At 38.3% G+C, this 12,556-nt stretch overlaps 1 protein-coding gene across 5 annotated transcripts in view; it reads right to left on the bottom strand.

The window, feature by feature from the left end:
• ABI2 (abl-interactor 2) overlaps positions 1-12,550 on the bottom strand; it is a 101,254-nt gene extending 88,704 nt beyond the window's left edge. For all 5 annotated transcript variants that reach the window (XM_010861017.1, XM_010861014.1, XM_010861015.1 and 2 more), the window contains exon 1: positions 12,446-12,550. In XM_010861017.1, the coding sequence (XP_010859319.1) occupies positions 12,446-12,547 (102 nt within the window). In that variant the 5' untranslated portion in view covers positions 12,548-12,550. The remainder of the gene's footprint in view (positions 1-12,445) is intronic.
• Positions 12,551-12,556: the final 6 nt, after the last annotated feature.

The raw sequence follows: 12,556 nt of genomic DNA, 5'->3' as shown, positions 1-12,556 counted from the left end.
GAAAGTCATTCAGTCGTGTCCAACCCTTTGCGACCCCATGGACTATACAGTCCATGGAATTCTCTAGGCCAGAATACTGGAGTGGGTAGCCTATCTCTTCTCCAAGAGATCTTCCCAACCCAGGAATCGAACTGGGGTCTCCTGCCTTGCAGGCAGAGTCTTTACCAACTGAGCTATCAGGAAAGAGGGAGATATAAATAAATATACTGTTTGCTAAATTATAAGTAATATGAAGAAAAATAAATATGGAAAGAAAAGTACAAGCAAAGAGGAGTGTGAACAAAGGGCAGGGAATATGTTACAATTTTACACAGATCAGGAAGGAATCAAGAAAGCCTAAAGGAGGTAAAAGATTCAGTCACAGTAAACGCAGACTAAAAAGGTCCTCAGGAAGAAGTAGGCCTGGTATGTTCAAGAAAAAGAGGCCAAGGAACTTCCCTGGTGGTCCAGGGGCTAACACTCTTGTGCTCCCAGTGCAAGTCTGGTCCCTGGTTAGGGAACTAGATCCCACATGCAGCAACCAAAGATCCCGTGTACTGCAACTAAGATTCAGCATAGCCAAAGAAATATTAAAAAAAAAAGAAAAAAAGGGACACCGGTCAAAGTGGCGGGAGCAGAATGAGCAAAGGAAAGGCAGACAATTCAAGACCAGAAACTAGATCATCTGTACCCTGCGTGCAATTTTAAAGATTCTGGTTCTTACACTGAGAAGTTCCCAAGTTTTTAACAGAACAGTGATATCGTTTGATTTAGATTTTTAAAAGCTCATTCTGGCTGCTATTCCAAGACTAGCTGAAAGGCTACTGCTATAATCTAAGTAAGGGATAATGGTAACTGGGACCAGGATGGTATCAGGAGAGATAGTGAAGAGTAGTCAGATCCAGGAAGATGAAGACAGAGCTACTTGTAATTGCAAAAGAGAAGTCAATGGTGATACTAAGGTTTTTGGTTTCAGTATTAAGAAGTCAGAGCTGTCACTTACTGATAGAGGAACGGCTACAGGAGAAGCTACATTCAGATACTGTGGTAGGCTGAATAGCGGCCCTTTCACAGACGATCACATCCTAATCCCTGGAATCTGTGAATATGTTACCTGACGTGGCAAAAGGGACTTTGCAAATGAAAAGTTAAGATTCTGAGATGGGAAGGTTATGCTGCTGCTCCTAAGTCGCTTCAGTCGTGTCCGACTCTGTGTGACCCCAAAGACAGAAGCCCACCAGGCTCAGCTGTCCCTGGGATTCTCCAGGCAAGAACACTGGAGTAGGTTGCCATTTCCTTCTCCAATGCATGAAAGTGAAAAGTGAAAGTGAAGTCGCTCAGTCGTGTCCAACTCTTAGCGACCTCATGGACTGCAGCCTACCAGGCTCCTCCATCCATGGGATTCTCCAGGCAAGAGTACTGGAGTGGGGTGCCACTGCCTTCTCTGGAAGGTTATGTGACTGGATCCAATGTAATCACAAGGACTTTATAAGAGGGAGAGAGGATCAGAGAAGGCAACAGGACAAAAGAAGCAAGAGAAAGAGAAGGGGAAGTGATGATGGAAGCAGGGGGACAGTAAGAGATGTGAAAATGGAAGCAGGGTCTGAGCGATGCCATTGCTACCCAAGGAACTGAAAGAGGGCCACGGACTAAAGAATGTGGGCAGCCTCGTAAAGCTGGAAAAGGTAAGGAAACGGACTCCTCCCTACAGCTTCCAGAATGAAACACAGCTCTTGTGACCCATTTCAGACTTCTGACCTCCAGAGCTATTAAATAATAAGTTCATGGTACTTTAAGATACTAAAATTTTGATAATTTGTTATAGCAGCAATAGGAAATTAATGCAGATGCAACAGTTTAAGTATTTAGAAATCAAAAACTATATGTATCAGAATTTTTGCATAACAAATTTTCATCTGACTTTGAAAATAATACCTTTTAAAACCATATAAGGTTGTACACTCAAAAGGTATAGTGTCAAGTTAAACACCTTAGCATTTAAAATAAATTTCTTCATCCATCTACTTCAAAATAAGAGCAACTACGCGTGTGTGTGTATTAGTTGCTCAGTCATGTCCAACTCTTTGTGACCCCACAAACTGTAGCCCGCCAGGCTCCTCTGTTCACGGGGTTCTCCAGGCAAGAATACTGGAGTGTGTTGCCAGTTCCTTCTCCAGGGAATCTTCCCAACCCAGGGATTTAATCCCAGTCTCCTGCATTGCGGCCTTCCTTTGTGGCTCAGCTGGTAAAGAATCTCCCTGCAATGTGGGAGACCTGGGTGGCCTGGGCAGCTTCTTTACCGTCTGAGCCATCAGGGAAGCCCAAGAGTGACAGTGGTCTTAAACTAAATCATAGTATTTTGTCATATGTAACCTGAAGACTCAGCTCTGAACCTCTGAACTTTGCAGAATTTGCTACCTCGATAGATATTTACTCTAGAAGGCCTAACTCACGTAAATTCCTTCATCTTGGCAAACTGCTAGAAATGCTGAAAGTTATGGTGGTCACGTTCTAAGTCAACATATAACCATAAACTGGGTAAGAGAAGGTACCTGGCTGATTTTCGTATTTATCAGAAGAGGGCATGAGGTGTAAAAAGTCAAGAAGTATCACTCTAAAGCAATTAAGTTTGGAGACAAAGTACTTTAACCCAGGACATCCATGAGCAGTCATAGTTTGTCACAATTTCCAGAAAATTAAAATGAACTACTTATGCGTCTGTGAATGTGAAATATAACTTTACATAATGTAGTTTAGTTGTAAAAGCTATGAAATTCTGCTTAACTAGAAAAATTCAACCATAATACAGTTGCAGCACAATAAGACAAATGAAATTAGCATGGAAGATATCTTGCATCTCATCCTATCAAAAATCTTAAAAAAAAAAAAAAGTAACCATTATAAGACATGCTCCCAAAAGTGTAAAAAAAAAAAAAAAGACAAAAATAAATCATATAAGTCTTCAATATACATCAATAATGATAAACCATGTTTCACTGATTGTAGTATGAATAGTTTTTCATATTTTAACATTACCAAAACTGAAACGCATCCTGAGGGTAAAGTAGCAGTATTTTAAGTGTTTAAGTGGCAATGTTCATTAAGTTAGTGGCACATAATATAGAGCATCTTAAAAATCAACAGTCTTAAATTTTATTAGACATGTACTGTTTTAGCTGTATTATCTCACTGAATCTTTACAAATACCCTATGAAATAGCTGCTATAATTCTAACACCTTACAGATTAACAACTGAGACAGAGAGGTTAATTTCTCAGTCACACGGCCACTAAAATTATCTTTACTATGTACACCACTATTTAATTGGCAAAATTATAATTTAAAATAACCTACATCATATTTTCAGGGTTTTGTAGCTATTTTAATGTTCTCAATATGAAAAGAAATTTAAGGTTTTTAAAATAACAATGCATTCAGCCTTTATAAAGTCCTTTTGCATATACAAATAAAGCACATAGCATAGCAGCAATTATACACAATATATACCTGTTTGACCAAGCTTAATGATTATAGCAAATTCCTAGACATTAGTTTAAACCCATTTCTTGCAAAACAAAGTTATATAACTCAGAATGCACATCACCTCACTAATCAAACTTCCCTTAAGTGCAGATTTTTACAAAACCCATTGTACAATCAAACAACGTCATTTACTTTATTAAGACTGAAAATATAATGAGCATCTCAAAAGATGCAGGAAAAAAGCATACAACATAATATGAAATCAATCCTGATTTTAAAAGATATTCTGAGCAAACTAAGAATAAGAGAACTTCCTGCACCTGATGAAGGACATGCACGAAAACTTACAGCTAGTAACATAGTTAACGGTGAAAGACTGGCCACTTTCCCTCCAAGACTGAGAACAAGTGAAGGATATGAGCTCTCACCACGCCTATTCAAGATCATATTGGAGGTCCCAGCCAGTGCCATAAGGCAAGAAAGATAAATAAAACAAAGACTGGAAAGGAAGAAATAAAACTAGCTTCATTTGCTGGTGACATGATTACCTACATTTAAAAAATTCTAAAGAATCTTCAAAAAAAAAAAAAAGCTACTATGTTTAACATGTAAATTTACCAAGGTCACAGAATAAAAGGGCAATATACAAGTCAGTCCTATTTCTATACACTAGTAATGAACAACTGCAAACCAAGATTTTATAAAACATAACTATTTATTACAGTATAAATACCATTAAATAATTAGGGATATGGCAGATAATGTGCAAAATCAGTATTCTAATCACTAAAATGACTAGCTAAATCAAAGAATACTTAAATAGACATACCAAGTCCACAGATCGGAGGACTCAGTACTGTCAAAAGTACAAATTGCCCCCAAATATCTACAGATTCAGTGCAATTTCATTAAAATCCCAGCAGGTTTGCAGAAATTAACAAGCTGTTTCTAAAACATATACTGAGAAACCAAAGAACCTAGAAAAACAAAAACAAATCTGATAAAGAACAAACTATAAGATTCATACCACCTGATTTCAAGACTTACTACAAAGCTACAATATGATACAGACAAAGTATATATACTGATATGTATGTGTTAAAGGAACAAAATGGAGTTTAAAATATACCCGGACACATATGGTCTACTGATTTCAACAAGATGCCAAGGGAATAGAATGGAGAAAAGAATCTTTTCCTCAAATGGTTCCTAAGCAATTAGATAACAATTTACAAAAACCAAACCTCGACATACTTCACTTCCACAGATAAATTAATTTTAAGTAGATTATACACTTAACTGTAAGATCAGAAACTACAAAATGTCTAGAAAAAAACAGGAGAAATCTTTGTGATTTTAGATTAGGCAAAAGTATTAACCAAAAAAGAAGCTGATACATCAGCTTCAAATATATAAAACTTATGCTCTGTTAAAGACACTTAAAATGCAAAGACAAGACACATACTAGGAGAAATTATTTGCAAAATACATATCTAGTAAGTGTACATAGAATACATTAAAAAATTCTCAAAACAATTAAAAAAATTTTTAAACAGATGAAAGATCTGGACACACATCTCACCAAAGATGATATAAAGATGGTAAATAACCACAGGAAAAAATGCTTGACATCATTAGTCATTGAGAAAATGCAAAATGAAACAAATGTGACAACGCTAACACGTATCACAATAGCTAAAATTTTAAAACCTGACAAAACCAAGTACTGACAAGGAAGAAGAGCGACTGATACTTTGCTGGCAAGAATGCAAAATAGTACCATCATTTTGGAAAAGAGTTCGGCACTTTAAATAAAGTTAAACATCTGTTTGCCATATAACCCTATAAAACCAGTATTATAAATATTTGCTGTCAAGCAAAGTCAAGGGAAGACTTGACCTGCTCCAGCCCTGACAAGCTCTTATCAGATTCAGAAAGCTGTGTACTTACATTAAGAGTAAAGAATAAGTAGCAAAAGTTGAGGTCCTTGTGCAGAGCCACACCAAAACACAAGGGGCCATATGATTACCACATGGATGCCTAACCCTGTGGTGAGGGAGGAATCAATGCCATAGTACAGCATGAAGTTTCATAGCCACGGCTGTGCCCTAAAAGGATGCAACAGAAAGCTCATCTCATCAGAACCAGGAGCTGAGGAGAAACTGTATCATGTGGGAGACACGGAATGAGAGAAAGAAGCCTACCAGGAGCTCCGCCCAAGCTTCACAAGTACATGGGTGCTCTGCCAAGAGTCAGACCACCTGCACTTCAAGCCTTCCATTGTGACCCATGTGGATACGCGCTAGGCCGTCAGGCGGCCATCATGGGGCCAATTCCTTACATTCACCCAAGTGAGATAAAGACATACGTCCCACCAAAAACCATTTGCAAATGTTTATCACTATCATCATCACTGGCTAAAACTAGAAAAAAATTTATATCATCGTGGTTATATAAGTTTGTCAAAATTGACAGCCTTTTTACCTAAAACAGGTGAATTGTATTCAATGTGTATTACACTTCAATAAACCAAAATCAAATTGAAAAATATGTATTGTAAATGATTCAAGATCAAGCTGCTTTGTAGTGCAAAATTTCTACATTTAAGTATGTTATTTGTATATGAATAAAAAGTAAAACTCTATTCCCTACAAGGTAATGACAGCATAGTAATGCCAGGAGAATATAAATGCTGCTTAGAGTACCTAATAGGGAAAAACTTGCAAGTTTAGAGGTAATTTACATCCAATCTATAAAATTATTCAGTGCAATCTCTAGTATATTGCAGTATGTATTTCTGACATTCAGTGACTGTTAATTAGTGTCTCCAATATCCTATGGCTAATGAAAGGATATTAAACAAACTTTTAAGATATAAATCTATCCTCTGGAAGCTTTATACCTGGACAAGGAACGCAAAATAAATGAAAAATTCAAAGTAGGTGTCATTCCATTTGCTACTTCATTAAGCGAGTCTATTAACAATTCTCATAAATATTCCATCAAAAGCTATTAAAGGGGTTTCCCTAGTGGCTCAGCTGGTAAAGAATCTGCCTGCAATGCGGGAGACCTGGGTTAAATCCCTGGGTTGGAAAAATCCCCTGCAGAAGGGAACGGGTACCCACTCCAGTATTCTGGCCTGGAGAATTCCATGGACTGAATAGTCCATGGGGTCGCAAAGAGTCAGACATGACTGAGCGACTTTCACTTTATAAGCTATTAAAAGTCTGCAAATAATCTAAATATAATTCTCAATCTACTTCTCTTTATCCACAAAATATTACATTTATACACATCGCCACTGCATGTTATTAAAATTCTTTACATTTTAAAACATAAGTAACAATCCAAAGGATCTCACCATCAAAAATATCTCCTGTATATATTCTACACATAAGTAAGTCTATTTGGTTATAAGCTATTCTGTGGGAGAGGGCTTCTCAGATGGCTCAGTGGTAGAACTCGCCACCTGCTGATGCAAGAGACATGAGTAATCCCTGGGTTGGGAAGACCCCCTGAAGAAGGAAATGGCAACCCATTCCAGCATTCTTGACTGGGAAATCCCATGAGCAGAGGAGCGTGGTAGGCTACAGCTCATGGGTTGCAAAAGTGTCGGACACAACTTAGCAACTCAACAACAGATTCTTTGGAAGACGAAAGAAGACCCTGAATGAAGCAAATCTATCACACACTATACATTACGCACCTCAATCTAGGGAAATTCGATCTCCCTAATTCAGCCTGATGTTCACTTACATGGGTCACCCCTCTCTGTGGAGGTGAAAAACAAAAGTCAAGGAAAGGATGTAAACACCAGTCCTCAAATTTCTACTGTCTCCTCTTTCATTCTAGGCACTTTTAAGATTTCTCTATTTGTGAGAACAAACAGAAGTTAAACACATAAATACAAACCTCCTTTCTGTATACTCTATGATCATTCATAAAAGACAAAGTCATGACTAGCACCATTAAAAGTTTCTTTTTAAAGCAAAGTATAACACACCCTAATATTTACTGCAACACTGTTTACAGTAGCCAAGACATGGAAGCAACCTAAATGTCTACTGACGGAGGGATGGATAAAGAAGATGTGGTAAATACATACAATGCAGTATTACTCAGCCATTAAAAAAGAATGAAATAACGCCACTTGCAGCAACATGGATGGACCCAGAGGTCGTCATACTGAGTGAAGTCAGTCAGACAGAGAAGGGGAAATATCGGATGACATCCCTGGTATGTGGAATCTAAAAAGAAACTATACAAACGAACCCAAAAAACAGAAACTCAGACTTAAGAAAACAAACTTTGGTTGGTGACAGAAGATTGGGGGAAAAGCATAGTTAGAGTTTGGGATGGACATGTACATGCTGCTATATTTAAAAAGGATAACCAACAAGGACCTACTGTATAGCCCATGAAACTCTGCTCAATGTTATGTAGCAACCTGGATGGGAGGAGAGTTTAGGGGAGAATGGATGCATGGATGACTGAGTCCCTTCACTGTTCACCTGAAACTATCACAACACTGCTATACCCCAATATAAAATAAAAAGTTAAAAAATATATCAAGGTATAGGCTGCAGTCCATGGGGTCTCAAAGAGTCACGACTGAGTGACTTCACTTTCACTTTTCACTTTCATGCATTGGAGAAGGAAATGGCAACCCACTCCAGTGTTCTTGCCTGGAGAATCCCAGGAATGGGGGAGCCTGGTGGGCTGCCGTCTATGGGGTCGCACAGGGTCGGACACGACAGAAGCGACTTAGCAGCAGCAACAGCATAAAGGTAATAAAGAACACGAACCTAATATTTTAAAAATATGATACACATGTGTATAAAAAGATTTAAAATTATAAACCCCAGCTATATATTCAAAATGATTAGGCAATTTTACGTTTCTTCCTTCTTAAAAGACATTACTTTGCCAACAAAAGTCCATCTAGTCAAAGCTATGGTTTTTCCAGTAGTCTTCTATGGATGTAAGAGTTGGACTATAAAGAAAGTTGAGCGCCGAAGAATTGATGCTTTTGAACTATAGTGTTGGAGAAGACTCTTGAGAGTCCCTTGGACTGCAAGGAGATCCAACCAGTCCATCCTAAAGGAAATCAGTCCTGAATATTCATTAGAAAGACTGATGCTAAAGCTGAAACTCCAATACTTTGGCCACCTAATGCGAAGAACTCATTGGAAAAGACCCTGGTGATGGGAAACATTGAAGGAGGGAGGAGAAAGGGACGACAGATGAGATGGTTGGATGGCATCCAATTCAATGAACATGAGTCTGAGTGAACTCCAGGAGTTGGTGGTGGACAGGGAGGCCTGGCGTGCTGCAGTCCATGGGGTCACAAAGAGCTGGACACAACTGAGAAACTGAACTGAATAAGTTTTCAACAATGAGCATGGTTTTTATTAAGAATTTTAAATATTTGTATCATTTCAGTAACTACTTTTTAATGAAACTGACTAGTAAGCTATGATTCTATTATCCCCTTATAAACCTTCCCTGCAATTTTTAATGAATTCTGAGTATCCTTGTTGACAGAGGAAAACGAATGACATCTTTCCTGTTATTCAAAACAAAGAAATATTTCAGATAAAACATAAAGTAAATTCTCAGTTTCTATTCTTCTGAGCAAAGCTATTTTATTGGATGACTTTGCTTAATCCAAAAAGGACAATGGGATTTACTATGTATCTATGTGAATTATGGCTCACAAAAAGCAGTAACATTTTTATCTAGCAAAAGGAAAAATATAAAAATGAACAAGTTGGTTTTCCAGACATACCTTAGCAGAGTAAAAATGTAATCTTATTTCATCTATAAAAACATTAAAGCAATCCATATTATTATAATGTTCTTCATTTATAAACATGTAGATCCAAGTTAATCAAAACATTTTAAAAGTTTCTGAACACTTACTAGATTAGGAATCAATGTTTATAAATGAAGAAAAAAAACACAAGTGTTATATATCTCCAAAAAATTAAACAGTAACTAAAGTCCTTTTTTACAGGAAAGAAATAGTCAATCAGGAAAAGAGGAAACTGTAGTTAAGAACTTTTCTTTATCACATTTTAGAAAAATATTTTGACAATCACTTTTTACTAGAGGTTGAAATAAAACAAAATCATCTAATTTTTTTTATACTAAAGATGATTTTTAAATTTATAATGTAAACTAGGCTGGTAACCTTGAAAACTACCACTTAAACCCTTCGGTAGATTTTGTGTGTGTTAATACAGGCACTATTTGATCACTCTTAATGCCAAAAGATAACATTTCTAAAGGACATTTTCATATGATAGGAACAACTTAAACAGTATGCCTTTTCAGAAGGACAACACCATTTTTCTTCCTTTCCTCAATTTTTACACTAAATGTAATCCACATTTAGAATATTCTTATCTTATTTTTATATTCCCATGCATAAAACTAGGCATTTAAGGACACTGAGCAAAGAACCTTATCATGTTACCTACCGATAAATGTCTTTTTCCTGCTTTACAGGCAAAAACTGTCCTTGCACAAAATAAAATGAGTGTCAGGTGAGTTAACTTGAGCTAGTGGTTAGGACATGCTGCTGTAATAAGCCTAAACTGACCGTCGGATCACTACTTGACTTGCATCCATTGCAGGGTCACAGAGGCTGCATCAGAACCCCTGCTGGTCAGTTCGATGGTTACAAGAAGAGCCAGCCAAATGTGCAGCTGAGTCAGCACAAATCCACTATCACCATGTTCTATTTATCAACTTTACTACAAACAAATCACGTAGGAGTTTTCTGTCGCGAGAACGCCAATAATACAACCACTGCATCCTAATACCGTCTGTTTTAGGTTCTAAATGGAAGAAACAAGGCATTTTAAAATCCAAATCCATTTCTATTAATCAGCACTTACATTCTGAATTTTAAAACACCATCGCATTAAATTCTGAGTCCCACTGCTAAGACAAATGATGGCAGCAACATTCTTCTCTTTTGAACCAGAAGAAATGTAGTGATGACAATTGTTGATCCCTTTACTCTCTCAGCTTTATCAATTCAGGTACTTTTACCTTTTATGTAACTACTGCAACCTAAAAGGAACTATATCTTCAAATTACAATAAAAATTATCTTCCAAACAAAGAGAACTTAAAAAAAAAAATTAGTAGTGATAATTGCAACCCAATCACTGTTCCACTCTGTTTCTCTTCTGAGACCTGTAACTCTTTCCCATATGTTGCACAAGGGATTGTAATGATTACTTCAATCCTTTTATTTGCCTCTCCTAGAGACTGAATTTCCAGAGTGAGGATAGCGTAGTTTCCACCAGTCCTTCTTCCCACCTGCAGCCCATTAAGAATATAAATTGACACTCAAAATGGTATTCATCTGCTACAGATCAGCCATCCCACTAACTATACTATGAAATTCTGTAGACACTAGGTACGTATCAACTCTTAACAGTGCCAGGCCATTTTAGACTTTCAAATATATTTAGTGAAAACTGAGCATCTCAACCTTTTACTCTCTCCTACCACACTCAGTATCAGCAAAGCACCCCATGAATATGGACAAGTGTACTGTCTGTATGTACCTTTGACCCAAGACACACTCTATCTTTTCCTACTGGCCATACTTTCAACTGCCTCTTTGGAGGGAAAAGCCTTGGATTATGTCTGATTCATTCTCCAGTACAAATATTCCATACAAGAAAATACCGTGCTCAGGATATGTCTAATCAAGTAATATCTTACAATACTATCCTTGATTAACCATGTGATCCTTACAAAATTCATGAACCTATATAAATTTTAACACCCATTTTTTTCTTTGGTTCACACCAAGACTTGAGAATGCTTCCCAATATAGCTGATGTTAGGAAAGATGCCTGGAGAGATGGAGGTGGGAGAAGGAAAAAAGGCCACAGTGAAGGAACAATTTAACATATTGCTTCCATTTCCACCTATATCCCAAGAGAATTTAAATAGGAAGGGAAAAGATGGAGGTAGAACCTATGATTCAGAATAAGCTATAAAGAAAACAAAAGATGCTGACTTTGCAAACTGTGCATCTTAAGCTATCCTTTAAATAATTTTTTAAAAAGAATTGTTTTTAATCCACATAATCTTGCTTCTTCTAGAAGCAGCTCAATTTCATCTCACCCAATATCCCCCGCCTTCATACACATACATACAGTGCTACCACTGAGTCCCGATGCCAAACCAACCATACATGAAAATTCAAACCGTGAGAATTATTTCCCATTTCTCTCTCAAAGATAATCACAAAAATTTTCCCTGCAGGCAAATTAGCTATTTCTAACGGGCTTGGAGGTGGGTAGCGGGAGGGAATAGACCATTATCATGCAGCTTCTCATTCTCCATAGAGAAGAAAACTGGCATTAACTTCCAACAAGGGGGACAGCTGCTTATACTGTAGCCTCAGTTAGAACCCAAAAACAAGCCAAAAAAAAACCACGCTGATCTTTTGATGCATTCAAATGAATAGAAAGCTCAGGCATTTTACTTTGCAGCAATACAGCGCCTCAAAAATCCTCCAGAGATTGGGGGATGAGAGCGACCCATTAAACCCCAAACCCTTGCCATATGGGGGAGTAGGATTCTGTCAAATAGAAAATGCCACTCTCCGCCTCCTCCGCCATCGCGAAAATTGACGGGCACCGATTGCGGAGGCGGCCGAGGGAAGAAGAGGAGGCGGGGACACACACACACACCCCCCGCACCGAGAACTGATTCATGGCTTTTGAAAAATGCTTGAAAGCTACAATTTCCTCCAACCGGAGAATTCTCACCCATTCTCCCGCTCCCACCCTGCTTCTACCCCTGCACGGGGACTCAGCTGCACTGTGTCCCTGCTGCGGCCTCGGCCCCGTGTACCCTACGCCCCCAGGCGCGCGGCCCCCGGGCCGGGGGTCCCCCACCCGCTGCTCAGCAGCCAGAGGCCCAACACGCCCAGGCCGGGAGATGCGTCGCACCTGGATGTAGTTGTTCTCGCAGTAATCGGCCACCCGTTCCAGATTCGTGTAACTGTCGAAGAGGGCCCGGCGGCCCCCCGGGATTTCCTCCTCCAGCAGCATCTGCAGCTC

Source organism: Bison bison, unplaced genomic scaffold, assembly GCF_000754665.1.
Source record: "Bison bison bison isolate TAMUID 2011002044 unplaced genomic scaffold, Bison_UMD1.0 scf7180017864471, whole genome shotgun sequence".
Lineage (NCBI taxonomy): Eukaryota > Metazoa > Chordata > Mammalia > Artiodactyla > Bovidae > Bison > Bison bison.
The sequence above is the reverse complement of the archived record's forward strand: the minus strand, read 5'-3'. Positions and strand labels throughout refer to the sequence as shown.